The following is a 14,155-nucleotide window of genomic DNA, read 5'->3' as shown; positions in this document are numbered from 1 at the left end:
CCTATAAAGATAGGTTAGGTTAGGTTAGGTAGGGTTGGTTAGGTTCGGTCATATATCAACGTTAATTTTAACTCCAATAAAAAAAAATTGACCTCATACATAATGAAATGGGTAGCTTTATCATTTCATAAGAAAAAAATTAGAGAAAATATATTAATTCAGGAAATCTTGGCTTATTAGGCAAATCGGGCCTTGCATAGTAGGCTGAGAAGTGCGTTCTGGCTGCTAGGTACGACATATATATATATATATATATATATATATATATATATATATATATATATATATATATATATATATATATATATATGTCGTACCTAGTAGCCAGAACTCACTTCTCAGCCTACTATGCAAGGCCCCGATTTGCCTAATAAGCCAAGTTTTCATGAATTAATTGTTTTTCGACTACCTAACCTACCTAACCTAACCTAACTTACCTTTTTCAGCTACCTAACCTAACCTAACCTATAAAGATAGGTTAGGTTAGGTTAGGTAGGGTTGATTAGGTTCGGTCATATATCTACGTTAATTTTAACACCAATAAAAAAAAATTGACCTCATACATAATGAAATGGCTAGCTTTATCATTTCATAAGAAAAAAATTGAGAAAATATATTATTTCAGGAAAACTTGGCTTATTAGGCAAATCGGGCCTTGCATAGTAGGCTGAGAAGTGAGTTCTGGCTACTAGGTACGACATATATATATATATATATATATATATATATATATATATATATATATATATATATATATATATGTCGTACCTAGTAGCCAGAACGCACTTCTCAGCCTACTATGCAAGGCCCAATTTGCCTAATAAGCCAAGTTTTCATGAATTAATTGTTTTTCGACTACCTAACCTACCTAACCTAACCTAACCTAACTTTTTCGGCTACCTAATCTATAAAGATAGGTTAGGTTAGGTTAGGTAGGGTTGGTTAGGTTCGGTCATATATCTACGTTAATTTTAACTCCACTAAAAAAAAATTGACCTCAGACATAATGAAATGGGTAGCTTTATCATTTCATAAGAAAAAAATTAGAGAAAATATATTAATTCAGGAAAACTTGGCTTATTAGGCAAATTGGGCCTTGCATAGTAGGCCGAGAAGTGCATTCTGGCTACTAGGTACGACATATATATATATATATATATATATATGTTGTACCTAGTAGCCAGAACGTCATACTCGGCCTACTATGCAAGGCCCGATTTGCCTAATAAGCCAAGTTTTTCTGAATTTATGTATTTTTCTCATTTTTTTCTTATGAAATGATAAATCATTCCATTTCATTATTTATAAGTTAATTTTTTGAAATTTGAGTTAAAACTTACGTAGATATATGACCGAACCTAACCAACCCTACCTAACCTATCTAAACGTAACCTATACTCACACAACTAAGTCAATAATTTATGTTCCTAATATAATATAATAATAATAATGCAAATAAACTAATTGGAAACAATTTCTTGAAAATAAAGTAAATCAATCGGCCTATTAGGCAAATCGGGGATTGCATAGTAGGGCAAGAAGTGAGTTCTGGCTACTAGGTACGACATATATATATGTGTATGTATATATATATATATATAAAAGATTTCTTACATTCTTGAACAGACACTAGCATGCATAGCTTTTTGGGCAAGTCCTTAATCCTAATTTTAACACATTCCCAGTAAGCAGCCCATATCAGCTGTCTAACTCCCAAGTACCTATTTACTGTTAGGTGAATAGGTGCATCAGGGCAAAAGAAACTGCCCATTTGTTTCAGCATCTAATAAAAATAGAACCTTGACCCTTAGGATTACAAACCCAGAGCACTGTCCACTGAGCCGTCAGGCTCTGATGTTAATTTTAATATTACTGTGAACTGGAATACATGAAATAAACTATATCAGCAGTCAAGTATAATACAACTAACAATTGAATTAATAGTGGTCCAGAACGGACCGAAACGTCTTTGTATTTTCATCTTTTTGTGTGTGGTTAGGACAACATTCTTCAGCAACATTATTGTGACTCATCAGCTGTATAAAATACAACTACTTTATACAACAAATCAGTAATGTAATTGTGGAACGTAAAAACTTGTCTAAAATATATACAAGTTTTGCTTTGAATTTAAAAAACGAAGAATGAGTTTTTATTACCTTTAATAGTTGAATCTTCAGACAGTCTTCGTTTTTTCTTCATTTTCTTTAACTTAAGCTCTTGCTCCCCATTCTTTTCTTTTGCCTCACTGATGTTGATATCTTCTTGGGCATCTATATTATTTGTTGGTATCTTGTTGACACTTGATCCATTGTCCTTCATGTATGCTGAAAATTAAGAAACATGCGTAAATTTAATATGGTATCATCATTACAAAATATGTCCTCCAAAAAACTTTAATTGAAAGAAACACTGAAATGTGAAATTTGGCAGCAATGATTAACTATGTCATTATGGGAATTTTGGTACCCATATGTAAAGGAAGTCTCATTATCTGATGATATAGACCTGATGCAAAGTACAGTGTGTCAAAATTATTTGCACACCCTCCTCCACTATGTGATGGAGTGAAAAAAGATATGTGAATTCGGATAATTCTATAACAAATGTTCAAGACATGAGGAAATATTTCATTCAAAATGATCTGCTGCCAGAAATCTTGGTCAAATATCACCAGTTTGCTAACTGTATGTAGTAACTAAGTGATTGTAACCTATCCACCGCTGTCCACTGGATGGAGGCAGTGTGCAAGATAAACATATCAATTGTGACACTAGCTCTCCACACATGTCAGTTGCTTAATTTAAAATCTGTACTCATGGTCGGTCTCGAGCCCCTTGTCAATGTGGTGATGTGCATGGAATATTTAATTAGGTCATCAAGATTGAAACTTGCTTAGCTAAAATGAATTGCTTGGTTTAGTCCCGGAGCCAATTAATTATGTGCCTCTGCAACCATTTCCACTACCGCTAACAACATGGATATGGGATGCATAATATATGAACTAAACTACTGTACTATGTAAATGCTTTTCATTATTGCCAACACAAAGGAACATGCAGGTTTTATGATTTTCATTGTTAGCTTATGCAAAATAATAATAATAATAATTACCAAGATAAAACAATTCGGTGAGATTATTAACATTTTTGCTTGACAGACCACTTCCTGGTAGCATGCCCTTTGTGGTATTTCTATTGCCGACCTCGTGGGCCTCGTAGCCTGGTGGATAGCGCGCAGGACTCGTAATTCTGTGGCGCGGGTTCGATTCCCGCACGAGGCAGAAAGAAATGGGCAAAGTTTCTTTCACCCTGAATGCCCCTGTTACCTAGCAGTAAATAGGTACCTGGGTGTTAGTCAGCTGTCACGGGCTGCTTCCTGGGGGTGGAGGCCTGGTCGAGGACCGGGCCGCGGGGACACTAAAGCCCCGAAATCATCTCAAGATAACCTCAAGACCTTAAAATAGATGACAGCAACTTGATAACCACCACCTTGTAGTTTAGAGACCTGCAATACAACAAAATAGTTACAAATATAACTAAAATATTTTTAGTGTTAATTTGAACACAGTGTTCAAGAGATATGGCTTCAATTATAAAAAAAAGCGATTAACTTTATGATTACAGAATATAAGATGGGATAACCATAAGCTTCTGAAACAGACAGCATCCCTCCCTCATACAGCATTGGGTACATCTGCAAAAGTGCAGAAGTACCGAAGTAGCTTAAGATGTACTTTTCTTACCTAGTTTAAGAGACCTACTGATAGTTATATCATTAAAGTATAATTACATAACTAATGGAAATTAAAAAAATATAAAATAACACAAAAATACTTATATAATGCACATTACTTTATTATTAACATCAATAAGTACAGTATACACCAAAATTGAAAATGTTAATACTAATTAATTATCAAATGGCTTAAAACCTGTTTATTTGTGGGAAAATTTAAAACCTAACAGAATGGATATTAATACAATATGATACAATTCTAATTGAAGAAATAACAGAATGCATGAAATACTTACATATTTTTTCATGGCTTTAAATGATCTGCAAAGGTTTTGATGCTTAGCAGCTCTTCGACCCATTTCCTTATATTTCTCCTCCCGCTCTACATCACCCTTACGCTTTTCATCTATAAAGCTGTGTCCATAGTTGCAGAAATGTCGACGAACACTAATGACATTACTGCAGATGGGACAACACCGCTGGAAAGGTTTCTTCTGGCCTGTAAATAAAGATAATCTGGGCAATCATAAAAAAAGAGTAAAATGTTTAAAATGTAATACAGTGGTACAAAAAACACAGTAGCAGCATAATGAAAGACCACAAAGTAGTACAGTGCTACAGAAGACTGAGCGGAGAATTGTGATTGTATTATTGAGAACCTGTACAGCACCAGATTTTATTAATTACACAAGTAAACCAAATTTAATATGTTTAAATAAGAGAAGAATAATCTGGAATTTTCAATGTAAATCAAAATTGCAATTTGTGAACTGCAAATAATTGAATTGGGACTCAAATACTTATTTGACTAAGTTTTTTGATCTTCCAATAACATTAAATTAATATTCAACTTAACTAACATTTTGTGGTATTAATAAAGTTTGAAATAGATATGCAATTCTAACAGACAAAATTGACAAAACAAAATTAAGATTTTATACTCTATATCTAATGATAATATGAACTTACACCCAAATAAAATTAATAACATACACAAATAAAATTTAAAGTATATATTATAAACAAATCACAATTATAATGTAACTTACTTGAATTACTGGAAGCCATTGCTGTAATGTTCTCTCAGATAGAATTGTTGACAATGTTGTAATGTTGCAATTGATAATGTTGTCTGATTTAAATTTTACCTAAAAAAAAACAAAAATAAATTATTAACAGATATACAATAGCATCAGTTTAGATTAATTATAAAAAAAACAAAAATGCATATTTTTCATATATATTTTTTCAAGCATATTTTTCTACCTTGCATATAAATGCAAGGTAGAATGCATATATGCACCACTAAGATGGTGGTGCATGTATTTTATAACACATTTGAACAATGAAACTCTACAGATGATACAGAAGACACAAGAAAATTGGCACTGTAGGAGACATTGAAAAAACAGAAATAACATGATTTTAACAGTCATAAGTTACAGGTGCTGAAGTATGGTAGAAACGAGGAAATTAAATGAAACAAGGAACACAGGACAATCAGACCTACTCTAAGAAGGAAAAAACATGCAAGAGATCTGAGAATTACGACGTCTGACGACCTCACACTTTGTGAACATAACCGAGCAAATATAGAGGCGGCCAGAAAAATAATGGAATGGTTTATGAGAATGTTAAAATTCAAAGACCCCACCCAAAGTAATGCTAATACTATTCAAATAACTGGTGCTGTCACATCTTGAGTATTGCTCGGTACTGACTCCCCCTTTCTGAACAGGAGAAATCTCTGAATTAGAGGAAATAAAGAGACCATAAACAGCAAACATCTAAATAATTGAGACCGTCTCAAAGCTCTCAAAATGTACTCTCTGGACAGGAGACAAGAATGGTATCAAATAATACATATATGTAAGATACTAGAGGGCCAGGTCCCAAATTTGCACAGCATAATATAACAACATACTGGAGCTAAAGATACAGAAGGAAATTAATAATAGGTGTCATAGGTACAATCAGAGAGCAGAGTCTTAACAGTAGGGGGTTCAAGGGCTGTTTGCTAGGCTAGGCCAGGGTAGACTAGGCTTGGCTAGTGTTGGCTAGGTTATGCTAGGAAGAAGTAGGCTAGGCTGATTTACTCCACCAGTAATTGGCGGTCTGTCTAATTACAAGCTACCACAAGCTACACAAGCTTCACATAGCTTCCTGGCAATATGTTAGTAATGAATAAATAAGATATATTTACTCATTATAATGTTGGTAGTGAATGTACAACACGAAAAAACATAATTTTAATCTGAAAAAGTATCTCTTTATAAAGAAATTAGACGAAAATAAAGAAATGGTGACACCAAATCAAGTCGACGATCCAAGCATCGGTTAGGTTAGGTTAGGTTTGGTTTGGTTAAGCTAGGTTAGATTTGGTTAGGTTAGATTTGGTTAGGTTAGATTTGGTTAGGTTAGATTTGGTTAGGTTAGATTTGGTTAGGTTAGATTTGGTTAGGTTTGATTAGGTTAGGTTAGGTTAGGTCAGCCTAACATATCATATTTATTCATTACTAACGTATTGCCAGGAAGCTTTGTGAAGCTTGTGTAGCTTGTGGTAGCTTGTGGTAATTAGACAGACCTGTAATTGGGGGGAAAGGGGGGAGGGGGGAACCTCAATATAAGCCTAATTTGTAGCTTCCTGTTCTCCGACACAATGATTTATTTTACGTCAGGCTTTCAGCACAGCCGTATAAAAAAACCTGGTTATTTATTTATTAATATACGAGATGGTACACTGGGGGTTAAGAGAGAAAATAGGAATAATGATGATTTTACAATCTTGCCCGAAACGCTATGCGTACTAGTGACTTTAGGTATTGTATGTACTACCTCTATCTATAAATCAAACAGAATGTTTGTACTGTAACTCTGCATCTATGTATATATTTTTCCTAAATAAATTATTATTATTATTGTAAAGCCACTAGCACGCATAGCGTTTCGGGCAAAGATCCCGTACCCAGAAGCTGGGTATCTTTGGTTGCCCTGTGACTACTCTTATGACATTCCCTAACTCTTATGACATTCCATAACAGTATTGTTAAACTAATAACAATGAACAGTAGTTCAATATTACCGGAATAATCCAACTCATGTGGCCATGTTTTTGTTGTGAAGCCCGGTCGTTCAGTTCGTATACATCATACCTTCTTACGAAGGTTAGAGTCTTAAAAATGTCTTACCATTGCTGAGAAATCATAAGATATAATTATTTATAATAATACACTGGTTGTTTTTGTTGATTTAGGGGCGATGACATGAGTAAACTGGTTATGTTGTGATGATTTAGGGGCAACGAACTGTGGTTATTAGACTATGTTTTGTACATAAGCAAAAAAAACAAGATGTAATTCTTTTAATTATAACAATAATAACGACAAAAAGTTAATAATTAATGTACTTGTTAAGCAAAATTCGCAATATCTTAGTTTTCTTTAGGAAAAAAAAAACACATCTGGAAAAAGATCTGCATACTATGTCTTACATTTTATTCCGTTATTTACACTAAAAGAATAATTAAACGTACACTATCGCCCGTGCCTGGTGCACGAGCACCAGGCACGGGCACCGGGAGCTTCCCAGACACTGCCTTAATCGACTGAGATTAAGGCAGTGTTATTTTCATTCCTTTAGAACAAGGAAATCTCATTCTTAAACTGTATAATATGAGCTGCGCAATAATTTTTTGCTGATCTTCAATAAAGAAATTCTGGAGGGCTTGTGCAAGGATTAGGATGAGTTAGCCTAGTTTTTACTGTATATCCGTTTCTGGTTACTCAAGGGTGACAGTGGCGGGCAACACGAGAATAAATATTTGTATAAATTCCAATTTCGATCAGATCTACTTGGGGATAGTTTACAAATGTTCGCCATGAAATTTACGTTTTCTCTAATAGCCGAAGAGCTTATTTGAGAAAACAGTATGGCATTGAATCAGCGTGGTAAAACAATTGTATTATTGACACGACGAGTATAATCGACGTAGTTTTTATATATGTTGCCGGTCGAACACATCCTTATGTGACGTTTTATACTTATGTTCTTCTAGAACATTCTATTGCGAACACATTGGTACAAAAATGACATACGTACATCGAAAACTAATGTCAGAACAGTGACAAGAGTATACACTTTTAAATATGGCCGCTCGATCGCCGATACACTAATTTCATTTCGGGAAATTTATTTTTTCATACGCCGTTTCGCGACAATTATTTATAACTGATATAAATGTTGCAAAAGAAGTTTAGGATTAAGTAACATATTACACATTAAAAAAAAATGAATACATTAATACCTAAACAGTTTGTAAATACAGTGATAAATTGTGCCAAACATTACACAATATTATTTACTAAGAAGCGTATGACAACTCAAAACGGCATGATTTCAACAGGATTTTTTATAGTTGTCAAAAAACTCTGATTTTAATTATCAAGTATTTGTCACAATGTATTTTATATAATTATGAGGCAGTGGAACGACCAAATTGTTCTGTATTATAAATGCATAATGCTAAATTTCTATATACATAACAGTAAAATAATGACTACCTACATTTAAGGATAACTAGGAAATAGTAACTGGAAACTTTATCTGAACGAAAATTCAATACCAAATTTCTTAGATGTTTTTCTTAATATAAAGATCAACAGTAACGAATCATTCATTATGGACAAATTAACAAAAAAAAACATAATTTTCATTGAGGACCATGTATTAGAGCATACTTAGTCACTTATATATTAAAAGTATTGTGTTTTTTGAAACATTGGGGTTGTAAACAAACAGAACGGCCTACCCGAAAAGTCGTAACATAAGAAGTTGTACATGTTTGCTAATTTATTATTTGATAAATTATTATTACTAATTTACGACGACTATAAAGGTTTCCCATTAGTTAAATTACTGTAGTGTGACTAAATGCTACTACAAAACATATTTAAATCCTGGGAAAGTCACAATGACCAGCGACATTAAAGCCTAAAAGACTAAATAGTAACAGGAAACTGTCGGCGAACGAAAAATTCATTTCCAAATTTATTAGATGTTTTCCTAAATATAAAGATCGATGGGCTGGAATTTTCTGGATTATGGCCTAATTAAGGCAAAAATATATGTATTTTTACTTGAAGAACATATATCAGAGCATAGTCAGTGAGTTATAGAATAATAAGAGTGTGGTATTTCATTGTATAACAAGAGATAGTCCATGGAAGCGAAAATAGACGTAGTTTAAGACAAAATAACGTCCAAAAACAGCCGTAGAGTCAAACGGCAACAGTTGACGTTCTTTTTAAGAGGACAGGTTGGAGTCACAATGGTTGACTGCTGTACCAATGAACTACCACTCCACAATGGTTGGCTGATGTACCAATGAACCATCACTCCACAATGGTTGACTGCTGTACCACTGATCCTTCGCTCCAGAGAGCTGACTGCTGTACCATTCAACTCTTTCAATCTGTCGTCACAGAAAGAGTATTGGATGCATTGCCACACAGGATAGGTGTGGGAAAGCCTAGCTCTAAATATTAATAATAATCAATTTTAATTGAATACAACGATAGCTTCGAAGGACCACCTCTTTTTATACAAAAAAGAGGAAAAATAAATAAAGTAATCTGAAAATATAATCCAGGAATCAGTGTCCTAAGGATCTAGATTAATTCAATAAAATATTAAGAGAGCATTAAATGAACTGTAGTTATAATTAATTAAAGAGCTACCTTAACACATAAATCTGCGAGGTTACATACTAAAAGATAAATATATCCCTAGTATTATTCCGACGCTGGTAATTCGTCAGAATAATTATTGAATATTAGTTAAGTAAATAGTTGCATGAATTAATAATTGCAGATTTCTATCAGAGTTTTTCTTCACTGTCGAGGGTAATTATGAAATTACCTCTCCAAAGTTCATTACCATTCACAATGCAATTTATGGTTCAATACCATAAATAAAAATGTGAAAATGAACTTTGGAGAGTTAATTTTTCAATTACCCTTGACAGTGAAGAAAAACGTAACAAATATTGAGAAGATTCGTCTTAGAATCATTAATCTAACACTTTCGGTCATATTCTACAACATATCTTTACAAAAAAGACTGCTACCAAAATATACTAATATGTACATACACATATATAACATTAACAATTGTGTAACTAGCTTCAAAAGATTGCCACTTGCTTAGCTAAATGAACTATGGTGTTCAGTTCCTGAACCCATTATATTTCTCTGTAACCCTTTCCTTTATAGGGAAAGGATAGGGGATCTATAAACACTTAAGGGAAATGGGTATGCATCCCCTCAAAAATATGGTTTTAGAAACAACTGCCACTCACATGATTGGTATGGAATTCAGTACTGCTCGAAGTATGGGTATGGGGTTCATTACTGCACGCAGGATGGGTATGGGGTTCATTACTGCACGCAGGATGGGTATGGGGTTCTCTACTGCTCGCAGGATAGGTATAGGGTTCACTACCGCTCGCAGGATGGGTATGGGGTACTCTGCCGGTCGCAGGATTGGTATAGATTCACTACCGCTCGTAGGATGGGTATGGGGTTCACTACCACTCGTAGGATGGGTATAGGGTTCACTATCACTCGCAGGATGGGTATAGGGTTCTCTGCCGGTCGCAGGATTGGTATAGATTCACTACCGGTCGCAGGATGGATATGGGGTTCACTACCGCTCGCAGGATGGGTATGGGGTTCACTACCGCTCGCAGGATGGGTATGGGGTTCACTACCGCTCGCAGGATGGGTATGGGGTTCACTACCGCTCGCAGGATGGGTATGGGGGTTCACTACCGCTCGCAGAATGGGTTGACCAAACCACACACTAGAAAGTGAAAGAACGACATTTCGGTCCGTGCTGGACCATTTTCAAGCCATTCTCAAGTCATCTAAATATTTCAGCCGCGTTATTATGACTCCTCATCTCCACAAGATGGTATTGGATGCATAATAAAAGATTCATAGGATGCATAAGTCAACAAACAATATTAAATTATATTGATTGATTCTTTCATTATTATGTACCCCCATGCCCATCCCGTGGGCAGTGGTGGAAAGGGTTACAGAGGCACATAATGGGTTCAGGAACTGAACACCATAGTTCATTTAGCTAAGCAAGTGACAATCTTTTGAAGCTAGTTACACAATTGTTAATGTTATATATACGCGTATATTCAGTCATTTACACTAATACATATACACATCGATAATCGTTTTTATATCACAAGTGATTCAACAAGAGGCCCACAATAGTCACTATACAAAGAACTTTACATCTAAAGTGAGTCACACAGTTACTAGTCTTGCTGCACACCCACCCAACTGGCCGACAGCTTTACAGTCATTTGAAGGCTGCACTTACAGAAAGCAAATTTTGGATACTTCGCTAAGATTCCCAGCAGTTCATTATTGTGAATAAAGTACTTACACATTTCTTGCACTCCACTGATGGTGGAGTCCAAGAAATGCAAACTCTCAAGAAATGCAACACTGCATTTCTCGAATGTTTAACATTCCATTATACTTATACTTATTATACCATTATTATTAAATCATATTGTGATTGAATACTGACCTTGTCCCACTGGAACCAAGGTATTAAAAAGCTCCACTCACCGTCAGCAACAGAGCTGAGAGCAGCAAGAACTTCATCGTGGCTTCTGCAGGAGAGGTGAAGGTGTTGACGACTGCTTGAGAGGAGGTGATACTGACCAAGACCTGTGGCAGGTGAATGGTTCAGTAGGTGTTGCTGGCGGGACACGTGTGGCTGGTGTGGGGTTCCCCGGGCGCTTAAGGATGTATTGAGAGATGTTCCCCAAGGAGAGCGCTGACACCTCTCACAGTTTCCTGGGTCCTCGCTGCGTAAAAACCGGAGCTGTGTTGTCAAGCCGGAGCCGCAGCTAACCAGTCCAGGACGACGAATATTATGACTCGTTTCCTTAACACATTGGTCGACCTGGCAACCTCTGGGTTCCTGGAACACTGCTGAGTCTCTCCTGAACGTGTTCCTCTTTCCCAACACTGTTTACCTCACACTGCTTACCTTTGTTTATATAGCAGTGTTACCCTAACAGTGCTTATAGCAGTGTTACCCTAACAGTGCATATAGCAGTGTTACCCTAACAGTGCTTATAGCAGTGATACCCTAACAGTGCTTATAGCAGTGATACCCTAACAGTGCTTATAGCAGTGTTACCTAACAGTGCTAATAGCAGTGTTACCCTAACAGTACTTATAGCAGTGTTACCCTAACAGTGCATATAGCAGTGATACCCTAACAGTGCTTATAGCATTCTTTGTATGACAGTGCTTATATATCAGTGTTAGCCTAACATTGTCCATATTGCTGTACTCACCTAGTTGTGCTTGCGGGGGTTGAGCTTTGGCTCTTTCGTCCCGGCTATCAACTGTCTATCAACTGATGTACAGGTTTCTGAGCCTACTGGGCTCTGCCATATATACAATTGTATGTGTACAATTGTATTATACTGTATATGGAGTCAGCCTCCGCCACATCACTGCCTAATGCCTTCAATTTGTTAACTACTCTGATACTGAAAAAGTTCTTTCTAATGTAATTTCTAATTGAAATGAAGAGCAGAGGTGCCATAGGCACAATCAGAGAACACTGTATAAACATCAGAGGTCCGCAGTTGTTCAACGTCCTCCCAGCAAGCATAAGAAATATTGCCGGAACAACCGTGGACATTTTCAAGAGGAAACTAGATTTATTCCTCCAAGGAGTGCCGGACCAGCCGGGCTGTGGTGGGTATGTGGGCCTGCGGGCCGCTCCAAGCAACAGCCTGGTGGACCAAACTCTCACAAGTCGAGCCTGGCCTCGGGCCGGGCTTGGGGAGTAGAAGAACTCCCAGAACCCCATCAACCAGGTATCAACCAGGTAATGTCTCTGTGGCTCATTTGGGTACTCAGCTTCCACCTGTGTCCCCTGGTTCGTGTACCGCCCGTGCTATAGAGTGTATCTTTGTCCACACTGACAATTCCCCTGAGAAATTTTTAGTAGACTATCATGTCTCCGTCTTACTATTACGTCTTCCAGGGACGTGAGTTTCAGCTCCTCTAGCCTTTCCTCGTAGCTCATACCTCTCAGTTCCGGGACCAGTCTGGTGGCATACCGCTGAATCTTCTCTAACTTTGTATTGTGTTTAACTAGGTATGGACTCCAGGCTGGAGCTGCATATTCCAGGATATATATGGCATAAGTGGTATACAGGGGCCTGAACGATTCCTAACATAAGTTTCTAAAGCCATTTCTTTTGTTGGCCAGTCTAGCATGTGCCGCTGAGGATATCCTTTTGATGTGAGCCTCTGAGGACAGGTTCGGTGGGATATCAACCCCCAGATCCTTCTCCCTATTTGACTCTTGTAGGATTTCACCTCCCTGATGGTACCGTGTGTTCAGCCTTCTGCTCCCTTCACCTTATTTCATTACTTCGCACTTTCCTGAGTTGAACTTTAATAGCCATTTTCTAGACCACTTCTCTAGGCTGTCCAGGTCCTCCTGTAGTCTCTGTCTATCATCATCTGTGTTGATTCTTTTCATAATTTTTGCTTCCTCAGCAAACATTAAGAAGACTGAGTCTATACCCTTTGCAAGATCGTTTACATATATTAGAAACAGGATGGGTCCAAGTATAGATTTCCCCCCCTCACAGTTACTCGTTGTTTCCTGTTGCTTAGATACTCCCTTATCCACTGGAGCACCTTCCATTTTACTTCTGCCTGTTGCTCCAACTTTCGTAACAGCCTTTTATGGGGTACTGTGTCAAAAGCTTTCTGACAGTCTAAGAAAATGCAGTCTGCCCACCCTTTTCTTTCTTGCCTAATTTTTGTTGTTTTGTCATAGAATTCTATTAACCCAGTGAGGCACGATTTACCATTTCTGAACCCATGCTGGTGGTACATTACAAAGTTATTTCCCTCCTGATGTTCTACGAGCGTTTTCCTCACGATCTTCTCCATCACCTTGCATGGTAAACAGGTTGGGAAAGCTGGCCTGTAATTCAGTGCCTCTTGCCTGTCACCCTTCTTGTATGTTGGGACTACATTAGCTCTCTTCCAGCTTTCCGGTAGGTCTCCTGTTTCCAGTGACTTGTTATACACCATAGAGAGTGGCACGCTTAGGACTTCTGCACCTTTTTTTAGTATCCACGGTGAGATTCTGTCAGGCCCAACAGCCTCTGTCACATTCAGCTCCAACAGATTCCTTTTGACCTCATCACTATTGAGGTCAAAATCCTCCAAGGCTGCTTGGTTTCCTCCTCCTCCACATTTAGTGCATTGGCTTCTCCTTGTTCTTTTGTGAAGACCTCCTGGAATCTTTTGTTGAGTTCTTCACACATCTCCTTGTCATTCTCTGTGTATCT

The 14,155-nt window shown here is 36.9% G+C and overlaps 1 protein-coding gene across 2 annotated transcripts in view; it reads right to left on the bottom strand.

Moving 5' to 3' along the window:
* LOC138351864 (uncharacterized) overlaps positions 1–11,593 on the bottom strand; it is a 22,666-nt gene extending 11,073 nt beyond the window's left edge. Inside the window, exons 1-5 of one of the 2 annotated variants that reach the window (XM_069303871.1) lie at positions 11,388–11,593; positions 4,788–4,886; positions 4,035–4,237; positions 3,115–3,507; positions 2,160–2,327 (exon numbers count right to left, since the gene is read on the bottom strand). In XM_069303871.1, coding sequence (XP_069159972.1) covers positions 2,160–2,327; positions 3,115–3,178 — 232 coding nt within the window. In that variant the 5' untranslated portion in view covers positions 3,179–3,507; positions 4,035–4,237; positions 4,788–4,886; positions 11,388–11,593. Of the gene's footprint in view, positions 1–2,159; positions 2,328–3,114; positions 3,508–4,034; positions 4,238–4,787; positions 4,887–6,820; positions 6,891–11,387 lie in introns of those variants that run through there. The other variant, XM_069303870.1, reaches the window with a different exon arrangement.
* Between the last annotated feature and the right edge of the window lie 2,562 nt (positions 11,594–14,155).

The sequence above is a fragment of the Procambarus clarkii genome, chromosome 51 (genome assembly GCF_040958095.1).
Source record: "Procambarus clarkii isolate CNS0578487 chromosome 51, FALCON_Pclarkii_2.0, whole genome shotgun sequence".
Classification (NCBI taxonomy): domain Eukaryota; kingdom Metazoa; phylum Arthropoda; class Malacostraca; order Decapoda; family Cambaridae; genus Procambarus; species Procambarus clarkii.
The sequence above is the reverse complement of the archived record's forward strand: the minus strand, read 5'-3'. Positions and strand labels throughout refer to the sequence as shown.